The following is a 25,896-nucleotide window of genomic DNA, read 5'->3' as shown; positions in this document are numbered from 1 at the left end:
ACTGCTGTATTAAGCCCCAGAAGAGGGTTTTTGTGGTCAGTGTGGTGTCTCTGTTCCAGAATAGTCTCTAATGTTGTTTGAATTTGATAGATTAAGTAGTGTGTCATTAAGGAACACAATGATTCAAATGTCCCAGTTTCAGAACTTTTTCAATGTATAGTGAAATGTTAGTGATGCTGATGCTGAGGAAGGTTACAGGATAGGTGCTCAAAGTAACTGGGCTTGTTTCTGCAGACTTTGCCACTCATTCAATCATCATTTAAATATGTTCAATTTTCCTTTAATTAAAGTAAAACACAGATGCAAGGGTACGATAAAGATAATGTATGACAAAAATACAATGAACTGGGGAAGTTAAATATGTGTGTGTGTGTGTGTGTGTGTGTGTGTGTGTGTGTGTGTGTGTGTGTGTGTGTGTGTGTGTGTATCTTAATCTGATTCTCTGATGGTAACGCATAGTGTGTTTTGGAAGAGAGTGGGTTTATTTATGGACTAATTTGTCATTTTTATTCAATAGAAAAACAAAAACAAACAGAAAACAATATAAAAATTTGAAATTCAGTGAGGAATTTTTATTATTAATAGATATATTTATTTAAAAATGACTGTAATTTTCGATTCAGACCAGTTTGTATCGTGCAGAGCGCGCTCCCGCGACAAAGTTCAGTAACTGTGCGCGCTCTGGAGCAGCTGGTACTTAACGACTGGCGTCTCGTTTCTGCTACAGGAGAAGCAGTGCTAATGTGTGTACCGAGCTAACGAATGAAAGACGATAAAGAGTGATCCTGTAACTTACCTCGCTTTACGTTCACCCATTAACCTGCAGTGAGCTGAAGGATATTTCGTCCGAGGTAAGCGGGTGTGTCGTGGCGAGTAAAACGTTGGATTTTCGAGTGTAGTGTGTTGGGGAAAAACGAAGCCCTGTTGTAGCACACGTTAGCTTCCCGCATTATCACGGTGTTAATGTTGGCTGTTAGCTAGCTGTGCTTGGCAAAAAGCTGGCTAGCCGTGTCGATAGCTTGTTAGTTGTCTTGATGTTTTAAAATGCACGCTTGTCTGCGGTGTACAGTCGATTGGCATGCATGGGGAGCAAACACGGTCGTTAACACACACATAGCTGTGCATTATAAACCTGAAGGTGTATGTTTCTTAGCATGTTCACATACTTGCCAAGCTAGCAAGCCACCGATTTAGCTAGCTAGTCTGCTACGGGGCACTGCTTTACGGCAAGACAAGGCCTTGTATGTCTGTTACAGTGCTAGCCAGGCTACGCCATCGTCTGCCTTGCCAGACAAGGCGATTTTACTTTTAAAACAGGTCAGTTCAGGTCAACAGAAACCTCTTGTGCCATTGTTTTGTGTACCAGCGTTACAGGGATAACCTGCCTCAGTGATGGCTGTCGAGGAAGTAATGACTAACGATGTTTACCCAAAGTAACGACAGTGGCCGCTCACTGAAATCAGTCGTTACTGTCTCTCACAGACTGTGTTTGACCTGTCTGAAGGGAGAGGACGAATGAATGTCAGCTTTTAATCAGTTTTCCTTCGGTGATCTGTTTTGCTACACGTTCACCTCCAGTGCATCGTCCTGGCGATGTGTTCTGAGCTGCGCTGTCAGAAGCAGAACACTCCAAGTTACCTCAATCAGTTAAGGGAGCCTCATCATGCTCACTCCTGTCTGTTTTTATTTTGACCATTAAGCCCCCGCTCAGGTTAAGGTGAGATGGATTTATGCAGGCAATGCCCCCCCCCAGAAAAAAAAAACAAAAAACCCTAGTCCACCATAATTGGCCAGCTCCCACAGGTCTAAGCTGGCACCGCCCACCAACTTTCGTGTCTTCTCTGCTGGTGTTTTTCTTTTGCAACCATGGAATCACTCTGACTGAGTTTAGCTTCACTTCTACCAAAAATCTCACATCAGTGACCGCTTGTAAACCAAAAACTTCACAACCGTAAGTGTTCGACTGGTATGTTACGATATCAACAACTCACGATATGATAATACCTCGATATTTAGGCCACAATAACATCTCTTTTGCAATACTGGAAAAAAAGAAAGAGGTCACTTGTTATTATTATTTTATTTTCATCCTTATTATTATTATTATCATGTGTATCATTTCTTTTTTATTTCTTACATTATGTCCATTTTGTCATTTTTATGCAAATCACTCACTTGGTGCATGTGGTTTTTTTTTTCTTGTAAAGCACTTTGAGCTGCAATTGCTGTCCAAAAGGTGCTATACAAATAAAGTTTATTATTGTTATTATTATTAAGTTTAAAATGTGTGTGAAGCACTTTGTATGGGGACAGTCTGGCCTCTCTCACCACTGCCTCCATATTTCATGCATTGTCTGTAAGGACAGCAATACCGTAATGATTGTTGTTATTCCTCATGTCGAGTTCAACCCCAGAACAGCAGATTTCAAAACCTCTGCTGTGTTGAGTCCAGTGTGTGATTGGAGAAGAGGCTGCATCTGTCGGACAAAGCTTTTCATTCCCATTCTCTGCTCATAACATGAGCTGTGACTGTAATCTAGCTCCGAGCAGCTCGTGAGGCTTTGTGTCACTTGAGATTTTGTCTCTTGGTACAGAGCTGTTATCACTGTGGGACTAAAGCGCGGCCTTGGTGGAATTGTATACATTGGTTTACTAACCTCTGAAATTCATCGTTGTTGACCACAGAATACGGCCTTAAGTCTTGGGCTGTATGTTCTTCAGCTCTTGGACTGTTACGGGGAAGCGAGGCTCCAGATGTTTCTTTCAGGCTCCTTTGGCCTGGCTGAAGCTTTGTTGTTGTTGTGATTTGAGCTTTTCTGGGTGGCGACGTGCCAAATGGCTTCTCATGTTTGATGTGTTTCCTGTAGGGTAGTTGACCGTCATCCGGCAGTATTTGCAAGTTATTTTGCATTTCTCAGTTTCATTTTCAACACTGTCAGTTCTTGAAATTGTACAACTGAAAATGTTGTCATAATTTTGTTGGGTTTGTTTTTAGCACTGCTTGGTTTGTCGTGCAAAGGATGATGGGAGTATGTCTTCTTGATGATAACTATGATTGCGCCCTCTGCTGCTGTTCAAACAAAAACAATAAAAATGTTAACAAGAAGAGACAGTATGGAGTCATGGTATGGTAGCTGTCATGGTAGCTGGTGTCACTACGATGGCATCAGGCCATATTTCTGTCGCGATACCACAATATTGACTGTATAGTTACATCCCTATTGACTGGTAATGTGACCCAAAATCATGGACAAATTAACAGTGGCAACAGTGGTTTCCTTCACATTTTCCTCCGGTAAATACAACCATTTATATGTCTCTGTCACATGATATTAGCTTAGTATTTGCGCATAAACTTTCTAAACCGTATACATTTGTCAGGTGTGGCCTACAGAGCCTGGTGAAGTAGAAAGTATCTGTTTTGAAGAGATAGAGGTAATGTGTTAGCATGCATCGTTACATGGTGCTCAGTAACTTGTGTAATGTTAACACTTACAGTAATGCCAGGGTGTGCAAAATTCAATATGAAACATATAGAAGATGTGACACTGAAGTCAAGTACATATGTTTTTCTCATAAAACGACATCTAATAAACTTAAAAGTTATCAAAGAAATAGTGTATTGATTACTGTAGCCACTTCATGTGTTATTCTACATGCACACAGTAGTTACACCAGACCAGTGACACCACATTAAGCAGATATTTGCATGGAATAGACTTAATCCTGTCCCATGTCAGTGTAACTGAAGGTTCAATTACTGATCTTATAATATCTTGTAAAAATGCTCAGTAATTAAAGTATAAGCAGCTACTCTGAGGACTATACTGTGTCCATATTTCAATTTTCAGACAATTGGTTTTATATTTCTGCCTTAAAATGTCTATGAAAGCTGCAGATTATCTGGTTGTTACTCTTTCAAAATACTGAAGAGAATATTGTGTTAATTTTTATCATGATCTGTCAACATCGTGATACAACTTGATTGTCAAACATAGAAATTTCTTGTCTTGCTTACAGAGTAACTACCTGTAGTAAAAGGATTACTAGCGAAGTCATTCACATTTTCGTTTTCAGGATGTTAAATGGATAAGGTGGAAGGCCTCAGTGGTGATGGCTCAGCTTCTCCACATCACTGAAGACCCTCCCAAAGAGGACTGCCAGTGAACCTGGAATAAAACACTGAATTAGACTGCTTTAGTTTCAGCAGATTATGTAGCTACCAATACTTACACTCACAGTTGTATGGTTGTTTGAGTAACTCGATGTTGGTATGAGTTACACAAGATGTAATGAGTTACAGTTACTGTTACATGTACTCAAGTCACATTTTTGAGTAAATTGTGCTTATCAGAGCAGTTGTACCACTGAGAGGATCCCTATGCTGCTGGGCATACTTTTCTCCTTCACCCAAGTCGATTTTTAGAGAAAAAACATTACTTTTACTCGGTTACATTTGAATACGTGTGCACTGCTGCTTTTACTTGTTATTTTATACATTCATGTACAGTCTGGTCTGTTGGGGCACCGCAGCCACTCCTCCACATGATTCTTTTCAAAGCGTCATAATGGCTGAAGCTAAAGCAGGAGTATGGCTTCCAAAGCAGATGCAGATGGCGTCATGTCACTCTTTTGTTGTGGGGCAGATGGAGGGCCAGAAGTAATTTTCTGCATTGGACTCTAACACTATAACACACTCAAAATGCCTGTGTTTTGCATCGGTTACTTTTGCTCAGATCGATCAAACCAAGGAACCAGGAGGAGCTAAATACTGTTGTTCATAAGGGTGAAAAATGCAAGAAAATGACTGAAAAATGGTGGAAAGAAATGGCTTCTTTACTGTCTACTGTTGGGAAGAGCCAAGTCGGCTAATGGTGGATAGTGTAACATTAGCTATTGTTTTAACTCTATGGTGATAGATTTAAAGTAATGGCTGCAAGCAACACAATTAACACTTGTCAGCCGTTGACTGCTGCACCTAAACAACATACCCTGTCCTGTTTCCAGACAATCGTCGTCTTTACTGGCGTCTCACCAGACCGTTGAGAGTGGTTAACCTAGCAAACAACCGTGACGTAAACATTACCGTTCAGCACCGCAACACTGAATGTTTGCTGCTAGGTTAATCCGTGGGACAATAAAAGCTACGTACCCTTGACAAAATAAAATGACTGCCATCCCAGAGCGCTTTGGTACCGAGGTCGTGGACCCAACCGCTAACACGAAAATTGTATACCTCCAGAGTAGAGAGATGTCTGAATGACCACATAGTTCATTATATCCACTGCCTCAGTTGAAAAAACACTCCCCTTTATAGCATAAGGGTCACATCCAACATTTGTTCTGATTTTCTGTTTATACCTTATAATAATTTCATATAAAATAGCACAGCAAGAACTTTCCTTCATCTCATCCATTGCAGTTTTCACTTCCAACCCTCCGTCTGAATTTAACGTCAGGTGACTGCAAACAGCCTAACAGTGCAGAGGGCTCCTGTTGTGAAATCAGTTGGATATCAGAGAGCAATGCTGACAGAACAGTGTGTCTGTTGTGTTAATGCTAATAATTTTATTAATACACACAGTATATTGTGCCTCAAAGCTACTTCTCCTGCTTCCTGCTGTCATGTTAACATTCAAGCTGATGGTGTGTAAGCAGTGTGCATTTAGTCATTCCCATTGGTGTAGCCTGATGAAGAGGAAAGTTACAGACCAACTTATGCACACACACACACACACACACACACACACACGCACACACACAAAGACAAACTACTTTTGTTTTGCGTGGACATGACTGATGTCATGTTTCTATAACAGATGGTCTATTTCAGAGTGAAGAAGTGAACACACTTTTTCACACACGCTGTTTCAGGCGGGACCGTTTCAATGTTACGCTTCTAAACACGCATTGTGCGGGGACGGATGGGATAGACGTTGAAAGTTCCGAAATCGAAGCTGCAGAGCTAGTAGAACATGATAGACAGAAGAACTTGTGCCAAAAAGAGGAGCTGTGTCTTTGGTGTAAAAATGAAAAAGAAAATGATTTGAAAGAAAGTGTTGTTGGGCTAAAGTTGTCGGCCGAGGCGGCAGCGTGAGCAATTCGCTCCACCACCTTAGCCGCAAGCATGTCTTTGAATATCAAGAATGTATGAAGTTAAGATCAGCGCCCTCCACATCAGCAGGTAACACGGGAAAAGCAAAAGAAAAATCGAGCCAGATGTCACTTCAAGATGCTGTAGGGACTCCCTACGACAGAAAAAGCAGACGGTGGATCGAGATTACAAACTCTATCACTATCCACTTAGCCAAAGAGGCTTCAGGCAGATGATCAAGACAGTGGATCCCAGGTATGAAATACCGAGCAGAAAACACTTAAAACCAGTCTGTTCAATACGAGTGAGATGCGCGCAGTTCAGATGATCAATGCTCACGCTAGGAAGCACCAATCCTAATTTATAGCATACCAGAATGGTAACTCAAATAAAAGCCTCGACCAAGCATTGCCACCCAAACAAAACATAATTCATACAGCAATAAATTATATGCGCATGTAACAAAAAGATGAAAATAGGGTATGTCCAGTTTAGAGCGTCTGCTGATTTCACCACTTCACACAAACCACACAAGCTGATATCATATGAAAGCAGAGAGTCTGATGATCACGATGTCTGCCTCCTCACTGTGCGACGGAAACTCTGCGAGCTAGCAGCCAAAGAGTAGCAGAAAAAAACTTTGCTAAATCGTAAAGTACGTCTTTCCTTTGCTGTTTTGAAAATGAAAGTGATTATAACACTAAGATACTTGGCAGCTGTAAAAATGTACTTTCAACCTTCCATCAGCAGAGCGATCACACAAACAGCGCTGTAACAGCCTCATATTGTGGAGCAATACAGTCTCACAAAACTGCATTCACAGACATTGCGGGCTTCCTCACCGTTGGTGTAATTGACAGCAGAGTTATATTAATGGCAGTTATGCCAGTTTACAAAGCTACTTCACGCTGGCCAGCAATCATGGGAACTGATGAAAGCTGAGGCCTATTAACAGGGGACACGCCACCAAATAAATCATCCACTAAAATTACCTACAGGATAACCAACATAAGCAAATACAACTATCAGCATGTGAACTGCACAAGTTCTGTGTTTTCAGCATTTTGTAGGCTACTTTTAAAGCATGGCTTCCAATTTATTCAACAGAGATGTTCATTACTTAAAATAAGATTAGGCCTATCAATTTCACTGTCCATCATCACAAACATTACCAAAAATTTAAGTTAGGAGCTCTTTGTTTATGTTTAAGAGTAGGGCGATAAAATGATAGCGATATGTCTCGTGATACGTAATCAAGATCAATAAAAAACGTTCGATAATTTTTTTTTTTCTTGGTCAGAAGAAACCTGAAGTTGCGAAGCAAGGTTGGTTGCGTGAACAAAGGCACTCACTCTCAGGTAACCAGGCAACGCAGGGAGTAATCGCTGATCAGTGAGAGAGACACGCTAACACGCCAATCATGTAAAGTATCAAGTTCGGTTGCGCCATCTTGTCTCGTGTTTAATGCTTTGCGAGGAGTGAGATGAGATGTAGAAAGTGAGCGCTGCAGCGAGCGAAGAAATTGTTGATAAAACAGGGAAAGTCAGCTCGCCAGTGTGGAGTTTTTTGGATTTTATAAGTCGGACTGTAGTCAGACCAATGTGGTCTGTAACTTATGCAAGACTGTTGTCCCCACCAAGACCGGTAATACCACAAACTTGTTTCACCACCTTAGCCGTGCTCACTCTTTGGAGCGCAGCCGTATTCGCCAACGTCCAACAACATCTGCAACCGCAGCACCACCACACAAGCAGCTGACCACCATGCAGAGGTATCTGCTTCAGTGCATGATGACAAATCATCTAAAAGGCACGAAGACATAATGGAGGCAGCGGCATATCATATAGCTAAAGACATGCTTCACTGAGCACTGAGGAGAAGCCAGGCTATAAACATCTCTTACACATGCTTTTTTTTTTAAACACACTTACAATAAAGATATCATTGAATAGTTCATGTATGTTTAGAGTAAGAAGAGTGACTAAAGTTGTTCATATGTCTAGGCTGGTTTTATAGTTCAGTCAATCTTACTGTACTATCATGTTTGTTTGTTTGTTTGTATGTCACAGATGTCAAGTCTACCTCAGTTTCTGCTATGTTTACAAAACACTGCACATATCTGAAAACATTTTATTCACCAGAGGGTGAATCAGCTTGTGAACTTTCTGCACTAAACCTGCAGAAAAAAAGGTTTCTCTCTGTTTACATTTTTACACTTTTTTTTGCATTTATTATTTGAGTGTTTTCCATGGTTGTGTTGACATTTCCTTTTCTTTTCTGCCTTGATAGCTGAGGGGATTATAATCAGAGGAAGGTTCAATTTAAACTAAAAATGTTTAAATTGAATGTATTTTTCTCCTGGTCCTTATTTTAAATAGGTAATAAAAAATATCAATAATTATCGATATCGACAGATATAAAACACTTATATCGTGATACAGTTTTCAGCCATATATCTGTCTCTATATCTCTCTATATATATACGTAGATAGATAGATAGATAGATAGATAGATAGATAGATAGATAGATAGATAGATAGATAGATAGATAGATAGATAGATAGATAGATGAGGCAATAAACAGTATATACAGTGAAATTGCATACATAGGGATTTATGTTGACATATGACAATGAGTGATGATTATATATGTTAAAACTGGTCATTATTGGATGGTAAATGGCCAGTTAGTGGGTATTGTGGTATCAGAGGGTTAGTGACACTGTACGTCTAGCTAACTCATCCATCAGGGTAATGGCATTTGGGAGAAACTGTTTCTGTATCTGGTTGTTTTGTTGTTTGGTGATCTGTTGTACCTACTAGAGGGGAGAAGGTTGTGCCCAGGATGTGAGAGGCCTGCAGTGATGCTTCTTTCCCATTTCCTCAGTTTGGAGGTGTTAAAGTGCTGAATGGAGGGCCGGTTGGCACCAGTGATTTCCTCAGCAGTCCTTAAAGTCTGTTACAGTCTGTTCTTGTCCCGTTTGGTGTCAGGCCCAAACCAGATAATGATGGATGAGAAAAGAATAGAAAGGACATCCTCCGTTGTACCATTTTGGTGATTCAGGCTATGTTTGAAGTCCACCTTAGATCCTGGGAGATAGTGAATCCCAGAAGCCTTCTTTCCACAGTGGAAACCATGTTTTGGAAAATGGTGATAGATAGTGTTGAGAGGCTTTTACTAAAATCCAGCGTCATCTCCACAGCTTTTAGTGTGTTCAACTCCAGGTTGTTCCGACTGCATCAGACCTCTAGTCTAGCCTCACCTCCATTTTCCTGTTTATTATCTACTGACAGGTGGAGGCTGGCAGAGTGAGCTGGGTGAATTTTGAGTGGAGGATTTCTGGGTTGATGATGTTGAACGCCGATCCATAGTCCACAAACAGGGTCCTTGCATATGTCCCTGGGAGGTCGAGGTGCTGCAGATATAGTTCAGTCCCATGTTGATTGAGTCCTCCACTGACTAGTTTGCCCAGTTGGCAAATTGCAGGAAGTCCAGCAGAGGTCCTGTGATGTCTTTCAGCGGACTCTCAAAGGATTACGAAAGTCCGTGTTCATTGTGTTCCTCTGTCTTGTTTGTCAGTTAGCCAACATTGGCCGGATGTAAAGATGCGAATGCTGTATGAAATCCCGGCTTTCTCAGTTTAACGAGCGCTCCAGCTAGCTTCCCCCATCTGTGTCTCCTGCAAATCCCATAAAAAGCTGCTGCTCCTCCATCGAGAGGTTTAGAAAAACTGCGTCTCGAAAAGAGGAGAAAAAATCTGACGAGTAGATTTAAAATAAAGAAAATACCATAGAGCGCAGCACCAAGGCGGCCATCCGCAGCGCCATCTTTGATCTACTATCCTAGAACTAGAACTAGACCTTTGCTGTTTTTACTGTCCTGACACAGCATCACCAGTGCATGGCTTGTGAATAGAGCTCATTTTTTCCTCAGAAGAATGACAGCTGTTCCTACTGGCCTGATGCAGAAGGAGTGTGTGTGTGTGTGTGTGTGTGTGTGTGTGTGTGTGTGTGTGTGTGTGTGTGTGTGTGTGTGTGTGTGTGTGTGTGTGTGTGTGTGTGTGTGTGTGTGTGTGTGTGTGTGTGTGTGTGTGTGTGTGTGTGTGTGTGTGTGTGTAGGAGATAGACGTAGACAGTGACTCATTGGCTCTGTAACAGTGAGGTAATTCTAGATCTGTTACCAGTTCCAAAGGGAGTCCCTGCTTGCTTCACCACTCTTTGTCTGTGTGTACGCATGATGCACATTTATGTCTGCATGTTAAAACACAAGTGTGTGTGTGTGTGAGTGAGTGAGAGTGACATCGACATCCCAGCTCTGTGTAGACTCTCCATGGTAACAAGCTGCACCATTACTCAGTTGTTTTTCCTGCTATGGAAAAGAGATGAGTGCCAGAAAAAGAAAAAGACAGTTAAAAGAAGTTATCCTCTAAAGGAAATGTTCATATATTGTTTTATTCAGTTTAGGGCCTTAGTGTGAGTGGCACTCCCTAATGATTTAACGTATTTTAATTTCAATCTGAACATGTCATGAAACTCAGCTTATTGAGCCAGAAGTATGTACACAAAGTGCAACATGACTGACAGGGACAGCAAAGTACAATCAGTGAGGGAATTATCTTCACCAAGTTCACTGAGTCTGCAGTCTGGCAGCAAGCAGGTCGCCAAGTGCAAGTGAGAATTGTTGGGTCTCTGTAGATAAAGAGTACAGTCTGTACTCGGTCCTGAGACAACTTCTGTTGTGATTTGGTGCTGTATAGATAAAATGTAATTGAATTGAATTGGTCATATTAACAACCAGAGCTAATCTATAGTTGATCCTTCGCTCTGACTAGAGCTCTTCAAAGGACTGGAAACAAAATGAGTTGGATGGCAACAAATCTGAGCCCAAACAAACCTGAATCCAGAAAATGTGGGTAACTAGTGCTGGGCAGTATGACATCACAATATTTTTCAAAATTATAACAGTTTCATGGTATGTCGGGTGTTCACAACATTTTTTACTGGTTGACAGGAATTACTGCAGTAGATTGCCTTAGGATGGGTTATTTTACTGTCATGATGAGTGAATATTGTGGAAGGAAGTGAAAAATGAAGTCCTGAAGTGACATTTGGCTTGATTTTTCTTTTGCTTTACTTGTGCTGATCTTGATTTCATACATTCTTGATATTCCAAGGCATGCTTGCGGCTAAGGTATTGGAGCAAATTTCTCATGTTGCCGCCTCTGGCGTCAACTTTAGCCTGACAACCCGTCTGAAATGGTGTCGCGCGGTGCAGCGTTCTGAATGTTTTGTAATCAAATACACCGGTATGGCGGTATATCAAAATGCATGTCTTTATAAAAATATACAATGGTATTAAGTGTGAACCGGTATACCGCTTAGCACTAATGTGTGTGCAATCCTGATTAAACTCAACGGAGACATCCTGTGCTCCTGATTAACAGCGAGCTTCATTCAGTACCAATGAAGGGGGTCAAATGGTGGAACCTTTGAATGTACATTATTGAAATGTTGCAGGTTGTGTGATGATTAAACAAGTGTGAGATTGGTCTCACTCCTTGTTTAAACAGAATTAAACTAGCTGAAGCGACTTTGCTCTCCTTTGTGAAGCCTGAAATCCTCTTGTCGCTGCTCCCAGCTTTAATTTTGCCCTTTAGTTTTGAGTTGCTTCCTTCTGTTGAATGAAAAAGGACTTGAACCTGGAAACTCCCGTTGCAGTTGTATTTTTTTTCTGTTGTCACTGAATTACCCAGGATTCATTGTTGTCCTGTGCGTGAATGGGGCTGATGTCTTTCTTTCTGGGTGCACTACCCGAGCTGTCGCCTTCTCTCTGACAGGCAGATGGATTCTGGCTCACAGTCATATTTTGTTTTCACTCGGGCCTTTTTTTCTGATCGGCTCAGTTTTTGTGTGTGTTTGGAGAGGGAGTGTGTGCAGAGGTGAGCCTATGAAAGAAATGAGCAAAGGAGAGTTGAAATTTTACAAAGCTAGACTGATTGTAGAAAGTAACAAGTTACTGCTTTTAATCACCATGTGGACTCTTTTGATCTAAGAACTTTGTCACATTGTTTGATTTGCAAATTGTGGTTTTTGCACAATTCTGTTATTTTTCAAAGGCCTGGACTCAGTGCTAACAAACACCACAATCCTTAGGGTTTAACAATTTTTTTTTTAATTCAGCACTGTACTGAGTGAGATACATATGCGTAATACATCGTGACAAACAGTGAGAAGGAAAGTCAAAAGAAGGATAGAATGAAAAGAAGAGGCAGTGAGAAAGTGAGGTATGGTGTCAATGAGGGCAGCTGCTGGTACAGCCTGCAGCCAGACCAGGCTGAAATCTGAGACTTGCACAACCACAGGGCTGGGTGGAGGGAGGGGGTGGAGAGAAGGAAACAAGTGGAAGAAAGAGAGAGAGAGAGCGAGAGAGAGAATGCCCTTTGAGGAGAAAGAAAGCAAAGTATGCAGGCTCAAGGCACAGCAAGCATGCAAGAAAGTGTGGAATATGGAGAGATACTGACACAAGAGGTGGAAGTTTAGCAGGGTGAATGACATTCGTAGAATCCAGTCAGAGGCTGTGGGAAAGAGAAATGATGGTGTTGTGGAGAGGGGGTTATGTGTTTGGGTAAGGCGCTGCCAAGAGAGACACAGGAAGCGTTTCAGTGAGCATGCTCTGTTTGGACTGACATTGGATGCCGGCTTAGCTTTTCTCCATCTTGCACACAAACACACCCAGCAGCAGTGGCCACCTACCACACTCCAGGGGACAGAAAGAACATGGCTTAGGAGGAAAAGTGTGTGAGAGAGAGGCAGAGACTTTGTTTGGGAATTTCCTCCCTCGCTAACTACAGCCTTCTCCACTGCCGCTGGGAAACCAAGACAGAGCGAGGCTTTGTTTTCCAGTCGGCAAAGGATTATTCCTCCAGCAACTCTTTAACGCCACACAAGATTTGTTTTTCATAGAAGGCAGCCTTTCTTTTGTCATGGGAATCGTGCTCTTGTGCTGCAAACCTGCAATTTCAGAAAATGGTTTTGGAAGTGGATGTACCTGTTTAAAAAAGCAGTGCAGTGCGTAACAGTCCCTGAAGAGCTGGCACCAGGAAACGCAAAGGTGGAACTTGTAAAAGAATAATTATCCAGTGTTTGAGACAATCTACTGTGGCTTTGCTAAACCGTCACATGTTGCCTTTAGTTAGCGGTGGACTGGAAGCAGCCAGCAGCCAGGGAGTGGCAGGTTGACCACACACTGACAGAGTGCTTACAGACTGTTGACTGAATATGAGTTTGTCTGTTTCTCTGTGCTGCAGCATAAACATCTAACAACCTGCTTAGTGTAACTTTAGTTTGTCTGATGGATGCCTTTTTGCATGCTGTTCCAGGGACTGAGAGAGGAGCTTAAAATGTGATATTTTGTAGTTTCTTGGACTCCGTGGACACAGATGAAGGCTGGTCTCTTCCTCTTGTCCCGTCCCCTGGTGGGCTGTTGTTTTTCTGGCCGCTAAGCCTCTCCACTTGCGGTTGTCTGGACACAGCCCTCTTTTTTCATTACAGCTTTCCCTGGACCCTCATGAGCTTACGCTCCCTAAATGGGAAACCATGAGTATAAAATGTGATCCTCTGCTTTGTGGTGCGTTTTGGGCAGCGTCAACAGTGTGTGGTTTCCATGGAAAACCTCAGAGAAAGATGGAGTTGAGGGGCTGCGTGAATGCTCTACTCCTATGTCTATGGTCCAAGTGAAGTCGAAGGCAGCCTGCGTAGGGCTGCAGGCTCCACCCTGGAACTCCTTTTTCAGACTCTTTTCATGTGTAGCCATAAGGAATTTGCACAAGATGAAAGGTAAATGAGCTTTTACAAAACTACTCACGAAAGCTCACTTACTCCTAGAAACATTTACACCTTTTCAGCTCATCAGCTTTATGTGTTGGGTTCAGTAGTCCTTGTAGCTGCAGCATTCCTGTGCTGAGCACAGCTGCAGCTCTGTCTGTCTGTCTGTCTGTCTGTCTGTCTGTCTGTCTGTCTGTCTGTCTGTCTGTCAGGCTGATAAATTGATACTTTGTGTGTCGGGAGCTTGACGGGAAACGTCACTGTTGTGTATGTACTGTTTGTTGAATAGCTTGTGTTGTGTGGGTGAGTACAGACAAGCAAGCGTGCCTGTGTACATTGTGGATATGTGGTGGTGTGTGAACACTGTAGTGTGTGTGTGTGTGTGTGTGTGTTTTCTGCCTTCCCCTCTGCTCGTGCGTCTCATGTCTCTGTCCTGTGCTGTCTTCAGTATCCTCTTAGCTCTCATGCTCTTCCCAGTTGTTTGCTACCCTTCCTTCTTTGCTATTTATTTCTTTCCCTTTGTCTCTTTTTTCTGTGTTTCGTTCACTTTTCTTGACTTCAGTGTGCAGTCAACAGTCTCTCAGGATTGCATTTTCCTCTTTTGTATCCATTTTCCATCTGTAGTGCTGAAGGCATCTGTCATGCGCAGTCTTCTTGTAATATATGAATTTATGTGTTTGATGTTTTGTCTAAGGCGAGTTGGCAGAGTGGCTCAGGCAACTTTAAAAAATGTAGTTTTTCATGCTAAAATGCTTACATACCTTTAAAACAGGGGTCTGCAACCTTCAACCTCAGCAGAGCCCTTCTGGCCCCCTCCCCAACAAATACAATTCACATGGAGCCACAAAACTTTTGACCCCCTAAACTGAAGATAACACAACCTATAAAGTTCTGTATACAGTTATGCTACGTATAAAAGAACTATACATAATGCAAGCCTGTTTAAGTTCTTCCCTTTTTTGTGGAAAATATAAAAAAAAACAGCCCACTTTGAAATTTATCAAAAATATAGCTGCAGCATATTTGCTTTAAAAAGAGCAAACATAAAAATATGTTTTTAGTTTAGTTCTGCATCACCCAGAGTTCATATGAGACAGCAGCTTTAGTGTCTCTGCTGTAAGTTTGGGGTTGGCAGCAAAATCTAGCAATTCTGCTGCCTTGCTAGTGCGACCATTGGGGGACAACTGGAGACTCAAGCGTTGTCTTATGTGAGGTGGTTGTTGTTGTTGTTGTTTTTGTTTGCATGGAAGTTCCAAATACAAGAAGAAAATAATCAAATCTGACCAATATGGTATGGTATGCATATTTTAAACCTTTGCTCAATTGAATTTACATAACGATTACTCATCCTTGATACTTAGCTTTTCTTTGATATAAAGTTACAGATACCACGATATTGATATCGAAGATATTGGCCATATCGTCCACCCCTACCTTCCAGGAGGCACTCAGTAGTTGCCATTAAGAGGTCCCTTCTCAATGCACTTCCAGTACAAGTGAGGGAAGGAAAGCCACATTTTGAACAACAGTCTATTCAAAAGCTATGCTTTTGACATCCAAATGAAGCAAATCAAGTGCATGTATTACAAAATTAACAGCTGTTCTAGTGTAAAAATATCTCTTTGAGTTTCCCTGCTCAGTTGATAGTGTTTGTCTGTTGAGTTGTTGTGGAGGGATAGAAACAAAAAGAGTGGATTTTGTTCTAAAAGTATAACTTTGGAAGATATCAAACTGACTTATGGAATTCTAGGATTACAGTTTCATATTACATAGGAACTATGTGAGTGATGTAACAGGTGGGGAGACGGTATATGAATGAGAACTAGAGTCATGGTTTCCATCAATATGAATGGGGTCATGGTGGATTTTTAGTATGGATTCACAGGAAGGATAAATGGATAATAACAACGGAGATTGTCTCCCTCTATGGAGATGCTTGATCTATGAGCCTACTTGTTTTACACTATATCAGAATTTGACGTTTACACAGGCACTCGTTACGTCCTGTCTCAGTCACATAGTTTGACTGTTTGGGTGAATGTAAACTTTGCAGTTGTTGTTCTAAAGCTTGACTCTTGAGAACTGTGGGAACGTCCCTGCACTTCTTAAATGAACAGAGTACAGACAGCTGGCAGTCATTCTGGAAAATGATCTCCATATTATGGCCCTAGCACAGGAGTTGGGAGCCACAGACCTAACGGATGGAGCTCTATCTGCTTTATGAAATATGAATTAACAGTGCTTGGGAAATTGTATGGAGCCGACAGACAGTACAGTACTAATCAATGATTTTAGAACGCTAGTCTAATCTACATTCCATCAGCAGCACAGTAAGTGGCTTAAATGCCTTGAAGGAGTATTGCTTAGTCTGTGGAAGTGCACAAGACCGGCAGTGCCCTTCCTGGTCTTTATTGCGTAGCAGAGAGGCCACCATAAACATCAGATTGTCACTGTGTAAATCAGATCTGGTTCATATGTGAACCGGCTTGAACACTTGTAATGCCCACTGTGAGGAAGGACAGAACCAAGCCCTCTCTCTGGCCAGTGAATGAAGACGTTAGCGTACCACCGAGAACTGTGGATTTACCTCAGTGTTGCTTCATGGTTATTGTAGGTGTACTGTTGTGGTGTGATCAGCTGGTTTGATTCCTAGCTTGTATTTTCAAGCATTGTTCCTCAAAGTCATGATTGTTTACCTTCTGTTTTTTTTATTCTTTTTTCAGAGGTCCCCACATTTCAAGAAAAGACAACAGCCTTATTTGGAAATCTTATGGACGAAGGTGGGTATTTCATGTTTTTGGTCAGTTGTGTTGGACAATGGTTCCAATGTAATTTAAACTGTCCTCATGTGTGTCTTGGTCTCCTTGTAGTAGCTCCAATACAGGCCTGCAAAATGATGTCTCTGGCTGCTGCTAGCTTTTCATTTACTCTTTTGTTGGCACGCACATACAAAACTCCATGTTAGAATGCTCTCTAGAGAAATATCCTCCCTAATGAGTCGCTGGTTTCTATATAATGTCCATTACATTGTATAACCTTAAATCCAGAAGCCTTGTAAACTGTAAATTCAGACTGTAAAAGCCTTTTCCAAGCCACCTGCTAACAACAAAAGTTTGCTGGGTCTTGCTTGTCTGTACTTTGTCCTATGTGCCAACTAAATAAGTGATACCTTGTTTAGCCTCCAGTGGCTCGTTTAGCTGGGCTTGTTGCTACTTGTAGCCTTAATGTGTTACCCAAGTGCAATCGTATCTGTTTTTAGCCAGGCAAGATTTGTGTCAGATGTAATTCCTAAACCAATAAAACAACTCAGCATGTCCCTCTTAAAGTATATTTTATGAATATGACCATTACACCATTGCCAGTTCTGCCATTGATGGACCAGTCAGGCCAATGTATTTATCACAGCAATCACAACTAAGCTGGCTTTTTCAGAGATTACTGTGCACCAGCACACAAGGCCAAAGCATGATCAATCCACCCCGGTGCTCGACAGTTGGAGAAGTGTTCTTCTCAGGAAATGCTGCACCCTTTTTTCACCCAACAGAACTCCTGCAGAAGTTCTTTTACAGTCTCACAAAGTTCTCTCAGAAAGTTTTACGTTTCATCATCACATGACAAAGTGAGGAAACGACTACCTGAAAATGCTCTGCGTCTTCTTTTAGCCTTCCCCTGCTTTGTGGGCATCAATTATTTGATTTTTAGAGGAGCTCATGGCTGCAGATTGTTGGGACAAGGTTTGAGGAGTCACTGTATCTATAGAGTTCTTACATTTGCATCACCTGGCCTTTCCCAATCATTTCTGTTAACAAGCCACAGCACCATCAAGCTAGTTAAGGTTAAGGTGTTCGTACAATGTTTCATCTTTAACGTGGAGATTATATAGTTTGTACAAGTTTTAATGCCAAGCTTATGAATGCCTGTCCAAAGCTACCCTGTATCAGTAATTTTAGTCTTACATGCTAGCTGATTATGACCTGAGCCTTGGCCTAGCTGAATGTCCTCAGCTAATTTGGTCCCGCTGCTCTTAGTGCTGCTGCTAGCATGCTAGTCAGCCAAGATGTTCTATTAATAGCTGCTAAGGCCTTATCTCCGTCACAGCAGATGTGTTTACAAGCCAGCAGGCACAGTTACGGCTATCTAATACTGTCTCTCATTAGGTCCAGTTTTTACTTGTGCAGTTGGCCTGTGTGCACGCAGAGAAGCCGTACTCACACAGATGCGCTGGCAGCGCTGCCAGCCACCAAGCCATGCGTAGATGGGAAGCTTATGCAAGTAGCAGTGATGTAGACAAAGCATCACATTTGGCATTCATGGTAACTGGGAGAACCCAGTGCCTTCTGGGAGTGGTCAAAAATGTCAGTGCAGGAAAATGCAAATCAATCAATTTCACACAATAAACCATTAAATGATTTATTGTGCTTTGATTAGAAAACTAAAACTGATCCACTAATCGTAGTAGTCATCATCAAATCCTCATAAAAAAGAGGTGAAAAGACAACAAGCAGTTGATTTTTTTTAAACAAGACTGAGAAAGCCACATTAACCACAAAGATACTGAAGTGAGATTACACATGCAAACATGTTTTGCATGCCATCAGACCAACTGTGATGTTTCCTGACTCCAGCAGTATTTTGTGTTTTTGCTAAATTAGCTGCTAGGTTAGGGAAATAGAGCAGCCATGACTAAAGCGTTGGCACCATTTTATCGGTGGGTGTTAATTTCCCAGCTGTTGTACTGTCTACATATTGCTGCACTGTCTCACTGCCTGATTCTCTCCTCTTGTCTTTGCCTCCCACACATACTATCCTTTCCCTCCACATTTGCTCCTCTCTCCCTGTGCTACATCTATCTGTGGGTATGGCTATAAAAAGATGAGCTATGCCAGGTAGCAGAGTAGGTGGGGACACTGGCATGCACAGTCATCCCACCCAAACTCTGTATAGCCCAGAAAAGACCCGACATGAGCAACATCTGCTTTATCCTGCAGCGTCCACTCTGCTTGTTTCCACAATTTTCATTCCTCATTTCTCATCCTTTATTATCCTCATCCTCTTTTTTCCATATTCCTTGTAAGTTTTTAGCTCTTTGTCCACCTCATACCTGATGTACTTGCCCTGCTTAATTCTAAACTTTGCTGTCTCATTCCTCTCCTCTTCCTGCTCCTCCTCATCCTTAATCAGCTCCTCCTCCCTCCTTCCTTCATCTGCAGTAGCTGTGCTCTGGAGATGAAGGTGCTGGTGATGCCTTCATGAACACATACCTATTGTCCACTTTACTCCACTCTTCTCTGCCCCACAGGCCATCCCATACTCTTAAATACAAACTGGTTACCAAGGCAACTGCGCAGCATACACACACCACATTAGTTCACTTTATTTTCTGGGTTTTTATATATATATGTATATATGTGACTAAGAGTCTGTGCAGCTCTGACTTGTTGCTGGAACAATAATAGACATGTTGTACATTGTAGGTTGAGACAGTAGAGACTGGCAAAAGTTACAGAAGGGTGTGTTCCTCACGTACTGCCATAGAAAGATGGTATAACCCTCCATAAAGACACCCTGTGCTCCAAATGCCTGCTGTTACGTTTGTAAACTGCCAGAGGCAGCAGTCATATTGGTTTGCAGACGCTGTGACACTGTGCAGATATTAGGTAGCCTGCAGCACTCACAGTGTTTAGGAAGTGTGGTCGGATGACTAGTGTTTGGTCATCAGTGTGGGTAACCGCACTGACTGCTTCTGTTAGGCAGTAAATCTGTTTAATATTTTAGAACTGATTTTCCATGTGCACACATCCTGAATCTATGAGGAATGTAATCACCCTGTCACATTCTGCATTTGATGACATAGATCAACTACTTTATCCGAAATGTGTGTTATTGTTTATGGGTGAACATGCAGTGGATGACCAACCTGCAGAGGGTTGCCGCTGTCCTTGACATTCTGTTCACTGAAAGAGCTACAAAGTGGTGAGCGTCACCAACCGAGGTTAGCCTAGCATGTCCCTGCAGGTCAGCATGTAAACAGAAGTGGCAGTGGTAAAAGCATATGAGGAAGAGTTATGTTATCTTCCTCACAGGACAAGACTTGTTCATTTAGGGCTGAATTTGAAACTCTCAGCAGTGATTGTGATGAGGATGAAAACTGTTTCACCTGGTAATATGATTGATTTGAAACTGCGCCAAAACAATGGTGACAACTACAATGAGCTTGTGGAAATTTCTGTGCAGCAATTGGATCGTTTAGACATAATGACTAAAAAATGCAATATTTATTCATCAAGGTAAAAAAAAAAGTATGAATTTCTTATTTCTCTGAGGAACATAACTTCACCATGTTGTCAGTCTCCACCTGGACATCATCTTTCTCTTTTACAACATGTCTATTTAGTCAAGTGCCCATCAGCTTTGATGTGTAAGAGTCAGAGGTATACAGCCAGAGACTGAGAGGTACATTAAGTAAGAATGTTATAGGAGTGGTGTAGAAAATTTCTGATGTGAAGACTTTATGTCTCAGATATAGTGTCTTCATCATGTCCCTCTCCCTCTCTCCCTTTATCAGAAATGAGTCGCCAGACTGCCACCGCGCTGCCCACAGGAACCTCCAAGTGTCCCCCCTCCCAGCGCGTGCCCACCCTCTCAGGCACCACTGCCTCCAACAGTGACCTGGCCAGCCTGTTTGAGTGCCCCGTCTGCTTCGACTATGTCCTGCCCCCCATCCTGCAGTGCCAGTCCGGACACTTGGTATGTACTGTCCAGCCTGGAAAGTCAGCAGGGCCGCTTGTTGTAAGCAGTAAATTTCAGATGTCTTATGGAGTGTCTTAATGCATTACATTTTAAGTTAGCTGAATGCATGTGTGTGGTGTACACACACTGCAGAAAGTCATCAACATTGTATCCAAGTTTCTGCATGGGGATGGATTGTTTTATTGCTGGCTTAGTTTCACTGTCCGGCTTTATTACAGTGTTGATTTAGTAGTCAAAATGCCATTAATAGTTGGGAATAACACAGTTTTCTATTTTGTAGGAAAGGTTTTTGATGACCGCAGTGATCACCCATCGGACTGCATTTAAGCTCAGTGACAGTTTGCATGGGACTGCTACTGTTTGCACTACTGCAGCCACCATTGTGTATAAATTGTAAAATTGAAATTTCACAAATTAACATTTTTACAAGGTCTGCGGTTCAGTAATACATCATGACTACAGCTGCTGAGTCATTCTTGCACAGCCCTGCCTTTGTACATGGGATCAGATTGAGTCACACAACACTACTGCAGCCAGTCATCGACAGGTGGTGTTTGTGCTGTGTGCAGGGCAGTGGGAAGGGGAGGAAGATGGTGGGAGAGAGGGGGACAGTAAATCTGGCACACTAACATCTAATTATATTGTGAAGAAGGAGAGACTGCATTATGAACAACCTTTGGAGTTAGAAAATAATGTGATATTGATACTGAATTGCAGTGTTATTAATGTGTTCATGGTCGATATTAGTCATATAATAAGGAAGTCTTTAATGTTCACATTGGTGTACCAATAGCCAATCAGAATACAGAAAATTGGGCGTGTGGTCACCTGATGATAGAGAGAAGAAGAGAAGAGAAGATCATCTCTGGAGAGGAAAAACCTTAACTCATTTCTTTCTGTCCCTCAACAGGTATGTTCCAACTGCCGGCCCAAGCTCACCTGCTGCCCCACCTGCCGAGGCCCCCTGGGCTCCATCAGGAACCTGGCCATGGAGAAAGTGGCTAATTCTGTCCTCTTCCCCTGCAAGTACGCCTCATCGGGCTGTGAAGTCACCTTGCCTCACACCGACAAGACAGAGCATGAAGAGCTGTGCGAATTCCGGCCGTATTCCTGCCCCTGTCCCGGCGCCTCCTGCAAGTGGCAGGGCTCCCTGGACGCTGTCATGCCTCACCTGATGCACCAGCACAAGTCCATCACCACACTGCAGGTCAGACGCTAACTTGTCTCCTCAGCTTCTCCTCTGAAGGAAGCTCAGTTAACCCATAGGGACTAAAAGTCAGTGGATCTCAGTACAAGCTGCTTCAGTTTTGAGCAACGCGAGTGAGTGAATGCATTACGCATGTCCACCATGCCACATTTAACAACCACCAGACTCCTGCATGTCAGTGCAGTCCTGGCAATGTCAGGGTCCCCTGCGAGATGCCTGTTTTGGCTGTAAAAATGTTTGTTCTTAATTCTCAAGTTTAATGACTTATTACATTGTATCCTTAAGAAATAATGACTAAACCTCTCAAACCTGTGTGTGTCTGTCCAGGGCGAGGACATTGTGTTTCTGGCGACAGACATCAACCTGCCAGGCGCGGTGGATTGGGTAATGATGCAGTCCTGCTTCGGCTTCCACTTCATGCTGGTGCTGGAGAAGCAGGAGAAGTATGATGGCCACCAGCAGTTCTTCGCCATTGTGCAGCTCATCGGGACTCGCAAGCAGGCTGAGAACTTCGCCTACCGGCTGGAGCTCAATGGGCACCGGCGCCGCCTGACTTGGGAGGCCACGCCGCGATCCATCCACGAGGGCATCGCCACGGCAATCATGAACAGTGACTGCCTGGTGTTCGACACGTCCATCGCACAGCTGTTCGCCGAGAACGGCAACCTGGGCATCAACGTCACCATCTCCATGTGCTAAGAACTGTCAAGAGAAGAGGGTCAAGAAGTTACAGATTGTCAGGGGGCATTTTATAGGGGGTCAAATCAGTTGTGACCTCACAGCACCCCCTCCCCCCACCCCCACCCCCACTCCCCCCGCCTCACCCCTTGAGACGTGGAGCTGGACTGTCTGATTGGGCAGCCGTGGAGGCCCAGGGGGTGGGATGGATGGATGGATGGATGGATGGATGGATGGATGGATGGATGGATGGATGGATGGATGGATGGATGGATGAGTGAGTGAAGGAATGAATAAACACAAGGACATAACTATGTAGTGATGGCTATAGACTTCTAAACATACCCACACATAAACATATAAATATATATATGTGAGACCTGTGCACACACACACAGTCTCACACTCTCTGATCATACACACAAACTGAAAAGCTGCTCAGTCAGCTGTTCATCAAACTCGTCTCTTCAACTGATTCCCCACCCATCTTATTTTAGTGTCTCTTGTTTCTCTTCCCCTCAGTCATCCTCAGACATTTCACACACTGCAGCTCTCGGACCTTCACTAGGAGACGCTGGGCACCACTGAGTGGCTCAGTGCCCCAGCAGCTACACACTGAGGAAAGACTGACGTTAGATCACAACATGGACTCCTGGTCAGTGCTGGATAGCTAGCCAGCTGTCTAGCTTCCACTTCGCGTTCCCTGCTGTTTTAGTCCTCCTCGGTACCCGTCAGACCTCCCCGATGGAACGATACCAACACTTGTAGGGCTACAACCGTGGAGATTTTTGGTATATATCTTCACATGTGACTGACGTGGATATCGATGGCTGGGACTGGAACCCTCACCGTTACACATGGAGAGCTGTAGCACCCGTAACCATAGACACCCAGCTTTGTCCAGGACTGCAGTGAAGGGACTCAGGCACACCTGATTTCCTTCTGGTCCACAGCGGTCCACCCAAGGCTAAAGGCTCTTTAAGTAGTTGACTGTCGTTGTTGATAGTTATTAGAACAGACTTTGCTCTCATACTGTACGGATTGAAGAAGGCCCTTAGCGACATCAGTCCTGGATGTTTTTATTTTCATGGAGTGGACGCATCAGTTTAGTTCTCACACACACAGAACACACGCCTGTTCTTCTTATTACTGGCTGTGTGTCCAGGTATAATAGTGGATGAATTGATTGTGTGTCAGAGAATGATTGGCTGAGGATTAGAGGGGCCTTTTTTGTTTTTCAGAACGAGAAAAAAAAACACTGCATTTCAGTTGTCACAGTTTTCTTTGGAGTTCATTTCTCGCGTCTTTTGTTTCTTTTTGATTGTTCTAGGTGTTTTTTTGTATCAGAGAGAAGAACTCTTGATGTTTGTGTGTGTGTTTGTGCGCGTGTGAGCGTGTTCATGCGTGCGTGCGTGTGAGATGGACACGAGGCAAAACGCCCGCTCACTGTCTCCCTGCTCTCCCTGCTCCTCTCCCTGCTCTCCCTGCTCCTCTCCCTGCTCTCCCTGCTCCTTTCCCTGCTCCTCTCCCTCCCCTCCCTGCTCCTCTCCCTGCTCTCCCTGCTCCTTTCCCTCCCCTCCCTGCTCCTCTCCCTCCCCTCCCTGCTCCTCTCCTTCCCCTCCCTGCTCCTCTCCCTGCTTTCTCTGCTCCTCTCCCTACTCTCCCTGCTCCTCTCCTTCCTCTCCCTGCTCCTCTCCCTGCTCCCCACCCGCTCCTCTCCCTCCTCTCCCCCTCCTCTCCCTACTCCTCTCCCCCCCCCCCTCCTCTCCCTGCTCCTCTCCCTCCCCTCCCTGCTCCTCTCCTTCCCCTCCCTGCTCCTCTCCCTCCTCTCCCTGCTCCTCTTTCATTTCGCCTCCATCTCACTCTGTCTACCAGTGTCGGCCTCAACCACTGTTTGACTGATCACCCAACCAGGAATGAGGGACATTTTCTACCATTAAAATGTTGCTATTATTATTAAATGGAGATTATCATAATTATCATTTTTTGTAATGACTTTTAAAAACAAAGATTAAAAGGCAGTTGTAAAACTTGTGGCTAAACTTCAGTGTTTGTAGTTAAAAAGCAAGTTGTGTCGTTCTTCTGGTTTGTTTTTTACTGATTTGGACTGTTTTTCCTCATCAATTTGTCTCTCCGTCCTCTTGTTTGTGTGGTAAGTCCTTTTTTTTTTTGTCTATGAGGAGGGAGGGAGGTCAAGCCAATCATCTTTCCCTTTCTCTTCATGTGGAGTCTCAGTAATGTTGCTGCTCTCCCTCAACTCCTTTTTTCTGTTTTGTCATTAAATAAATCTATCTTTTTCATACCCGGTGCCTTTTCTTCTTTACTGTCCTGATGAAGGCTTTTCTTTTGAAGTGCCGATTTATCTGTGTACCTACAGGTACTTTCTGCAGTTTTTGGTTGATAGTGCTACAGAGCAACATGTTTATGAGTGGCTCCCTGTCTCGTATGTATCGTGCTTTATAATGCACCTTCACTTGAGGGACACTGTGGACATTCTGCCGATTGGTTTCAAAGTGGTAGTTGGTGTTGGCCACATGCAAAATGTACAAACACACTATCAAGGACAGAAGGTTCTCACCCTGTGGACATAAACAATTCAAGATTAAAAAAAAAAAAATCAGCTTGCAAATGTCTAATGAGAATGAAATGCATTCAAAATGTTAGTTGGACCTAATGAATACAAACAGTCTACTTTGATGAAAACTACTGAATGTAAACAACTTGTTTGTTTACAGAAGGCCACCTTTCATATTTTTATATCAGACAGTTTCCTCACAGTGCAAAGACGTTTGCAGGTCATTGAGGGCTGTGGTTGGTCGAGTCTGCACATACAAAACTCACCTCGAGGTCCATTTAGTAACAGTTCTGCTTTCGATCTTATCGCATGCGCTTCCTCAGCAGATGAAATTTGTGCAGTTGTCATGGAAATCTAGATGTTTTTTGACCACTTAAACAACTTCTCATCCATGTTTGCATGAAGTTGAGCGTTAACATTTCCATGACAGCCGGGCAAACCCAGCTGCTGCTAAAGACCATGTGGTGTGATCAGAAGGCCAGAACAGATGCTAAATGGACCCTGATTCATGACCAGGACCTCACTGGACCAGGTGTCAGTCAAGAGGAGCTTCCAGATGCCATTCAGGAGCAAGGTGGTTAATTTCCCACTGTGCCTCCACTCAGTACAGCCGGGCTGTGGTGACGCTTGGCAGCCCCCAGGTGTGAATCTGCATCTTTATTACTGCATCAGGGGAAAACGTCCAGTCTCAGCACATCTTTGGCTAAATACGTTGACACTGCTAACGGCTGTATTAGCTATATAAGCTATTTGGTGTTTTGACGGAGG

At 43.1% G+C, this 25,896-nt stretch overlaps 1 protein-coding gene across 1 annotated transcript; it reads left to right on the top strand.

Annotated features, from left to right (window-relative positions):
* The first annotated feature begins 695 nt into the window (after positions 1–695).
* siah1 (siah E3 ubiquitin protein ligase 1) lies at positions 696–24,855 on the top strand. The gene is made up of 5 exons (XM_070972864.1): positions 696–851; positions 16,642–16,698; positions 20,484–20,665; positions 21,579–21,875; positions 22,203–24,855. The coding sequence occupies exons 2-5, from the start codon at positions 16,689–16,691 to the stop codon at positions 22,572–22,574; spliced, it is 861 nt and encodes a 286-aa protein (XP_070828965.1). The 5' UTR covers positions 696–851; positions 16,642–16,688; the 3' UTR covers positions 22,575–24,855.
* The last annotated feature ends 1,041 nt before the right edge of the window (positions 24,856–25,896 follow it).

This window comes from Chaetodon trifascialis, chromosome 10, assembly GCF_039877785.1.
Source record: "Chaetodon trifascialis isolate fChaTrf1 chromosome 10, fChaTrf1.hap1, whole genome shotgun sequence".
NCBI lineage: Eukaryota > Metazoa > Chordata > Actinopteri > Chaetodontiformes > Chaetodontidae > Chaetodon > Chaetodon trifascialis.
The sequence above is the reverse complement of the archived record's forward strand: the minus strand, read 5'-3'. Positions and strand labels throughout refer to the sequence as shown.

What these genes read in the sequence shown, in the direction of transcription:
- siah1 (XM_070972864.1), top strand. An exon ending in AGTGCCAGTCCGGACACTTG is followed by an intron (nt 20,666 to 21,578) that starts GTATGTACTGTC and finishes GTCCCTCAACAG; the next exon opens with GTATGTTCCAACTGCCGGCC. An exon ending in AGTCCATCACCACACTGCAG is followed by an intron (nt 21,876 to 22,202) that starts GTCAGACGCTAA and finishes GTGTCTGTCCAG; the next exon opens with GGCGAGGACATTGTGTTTCT.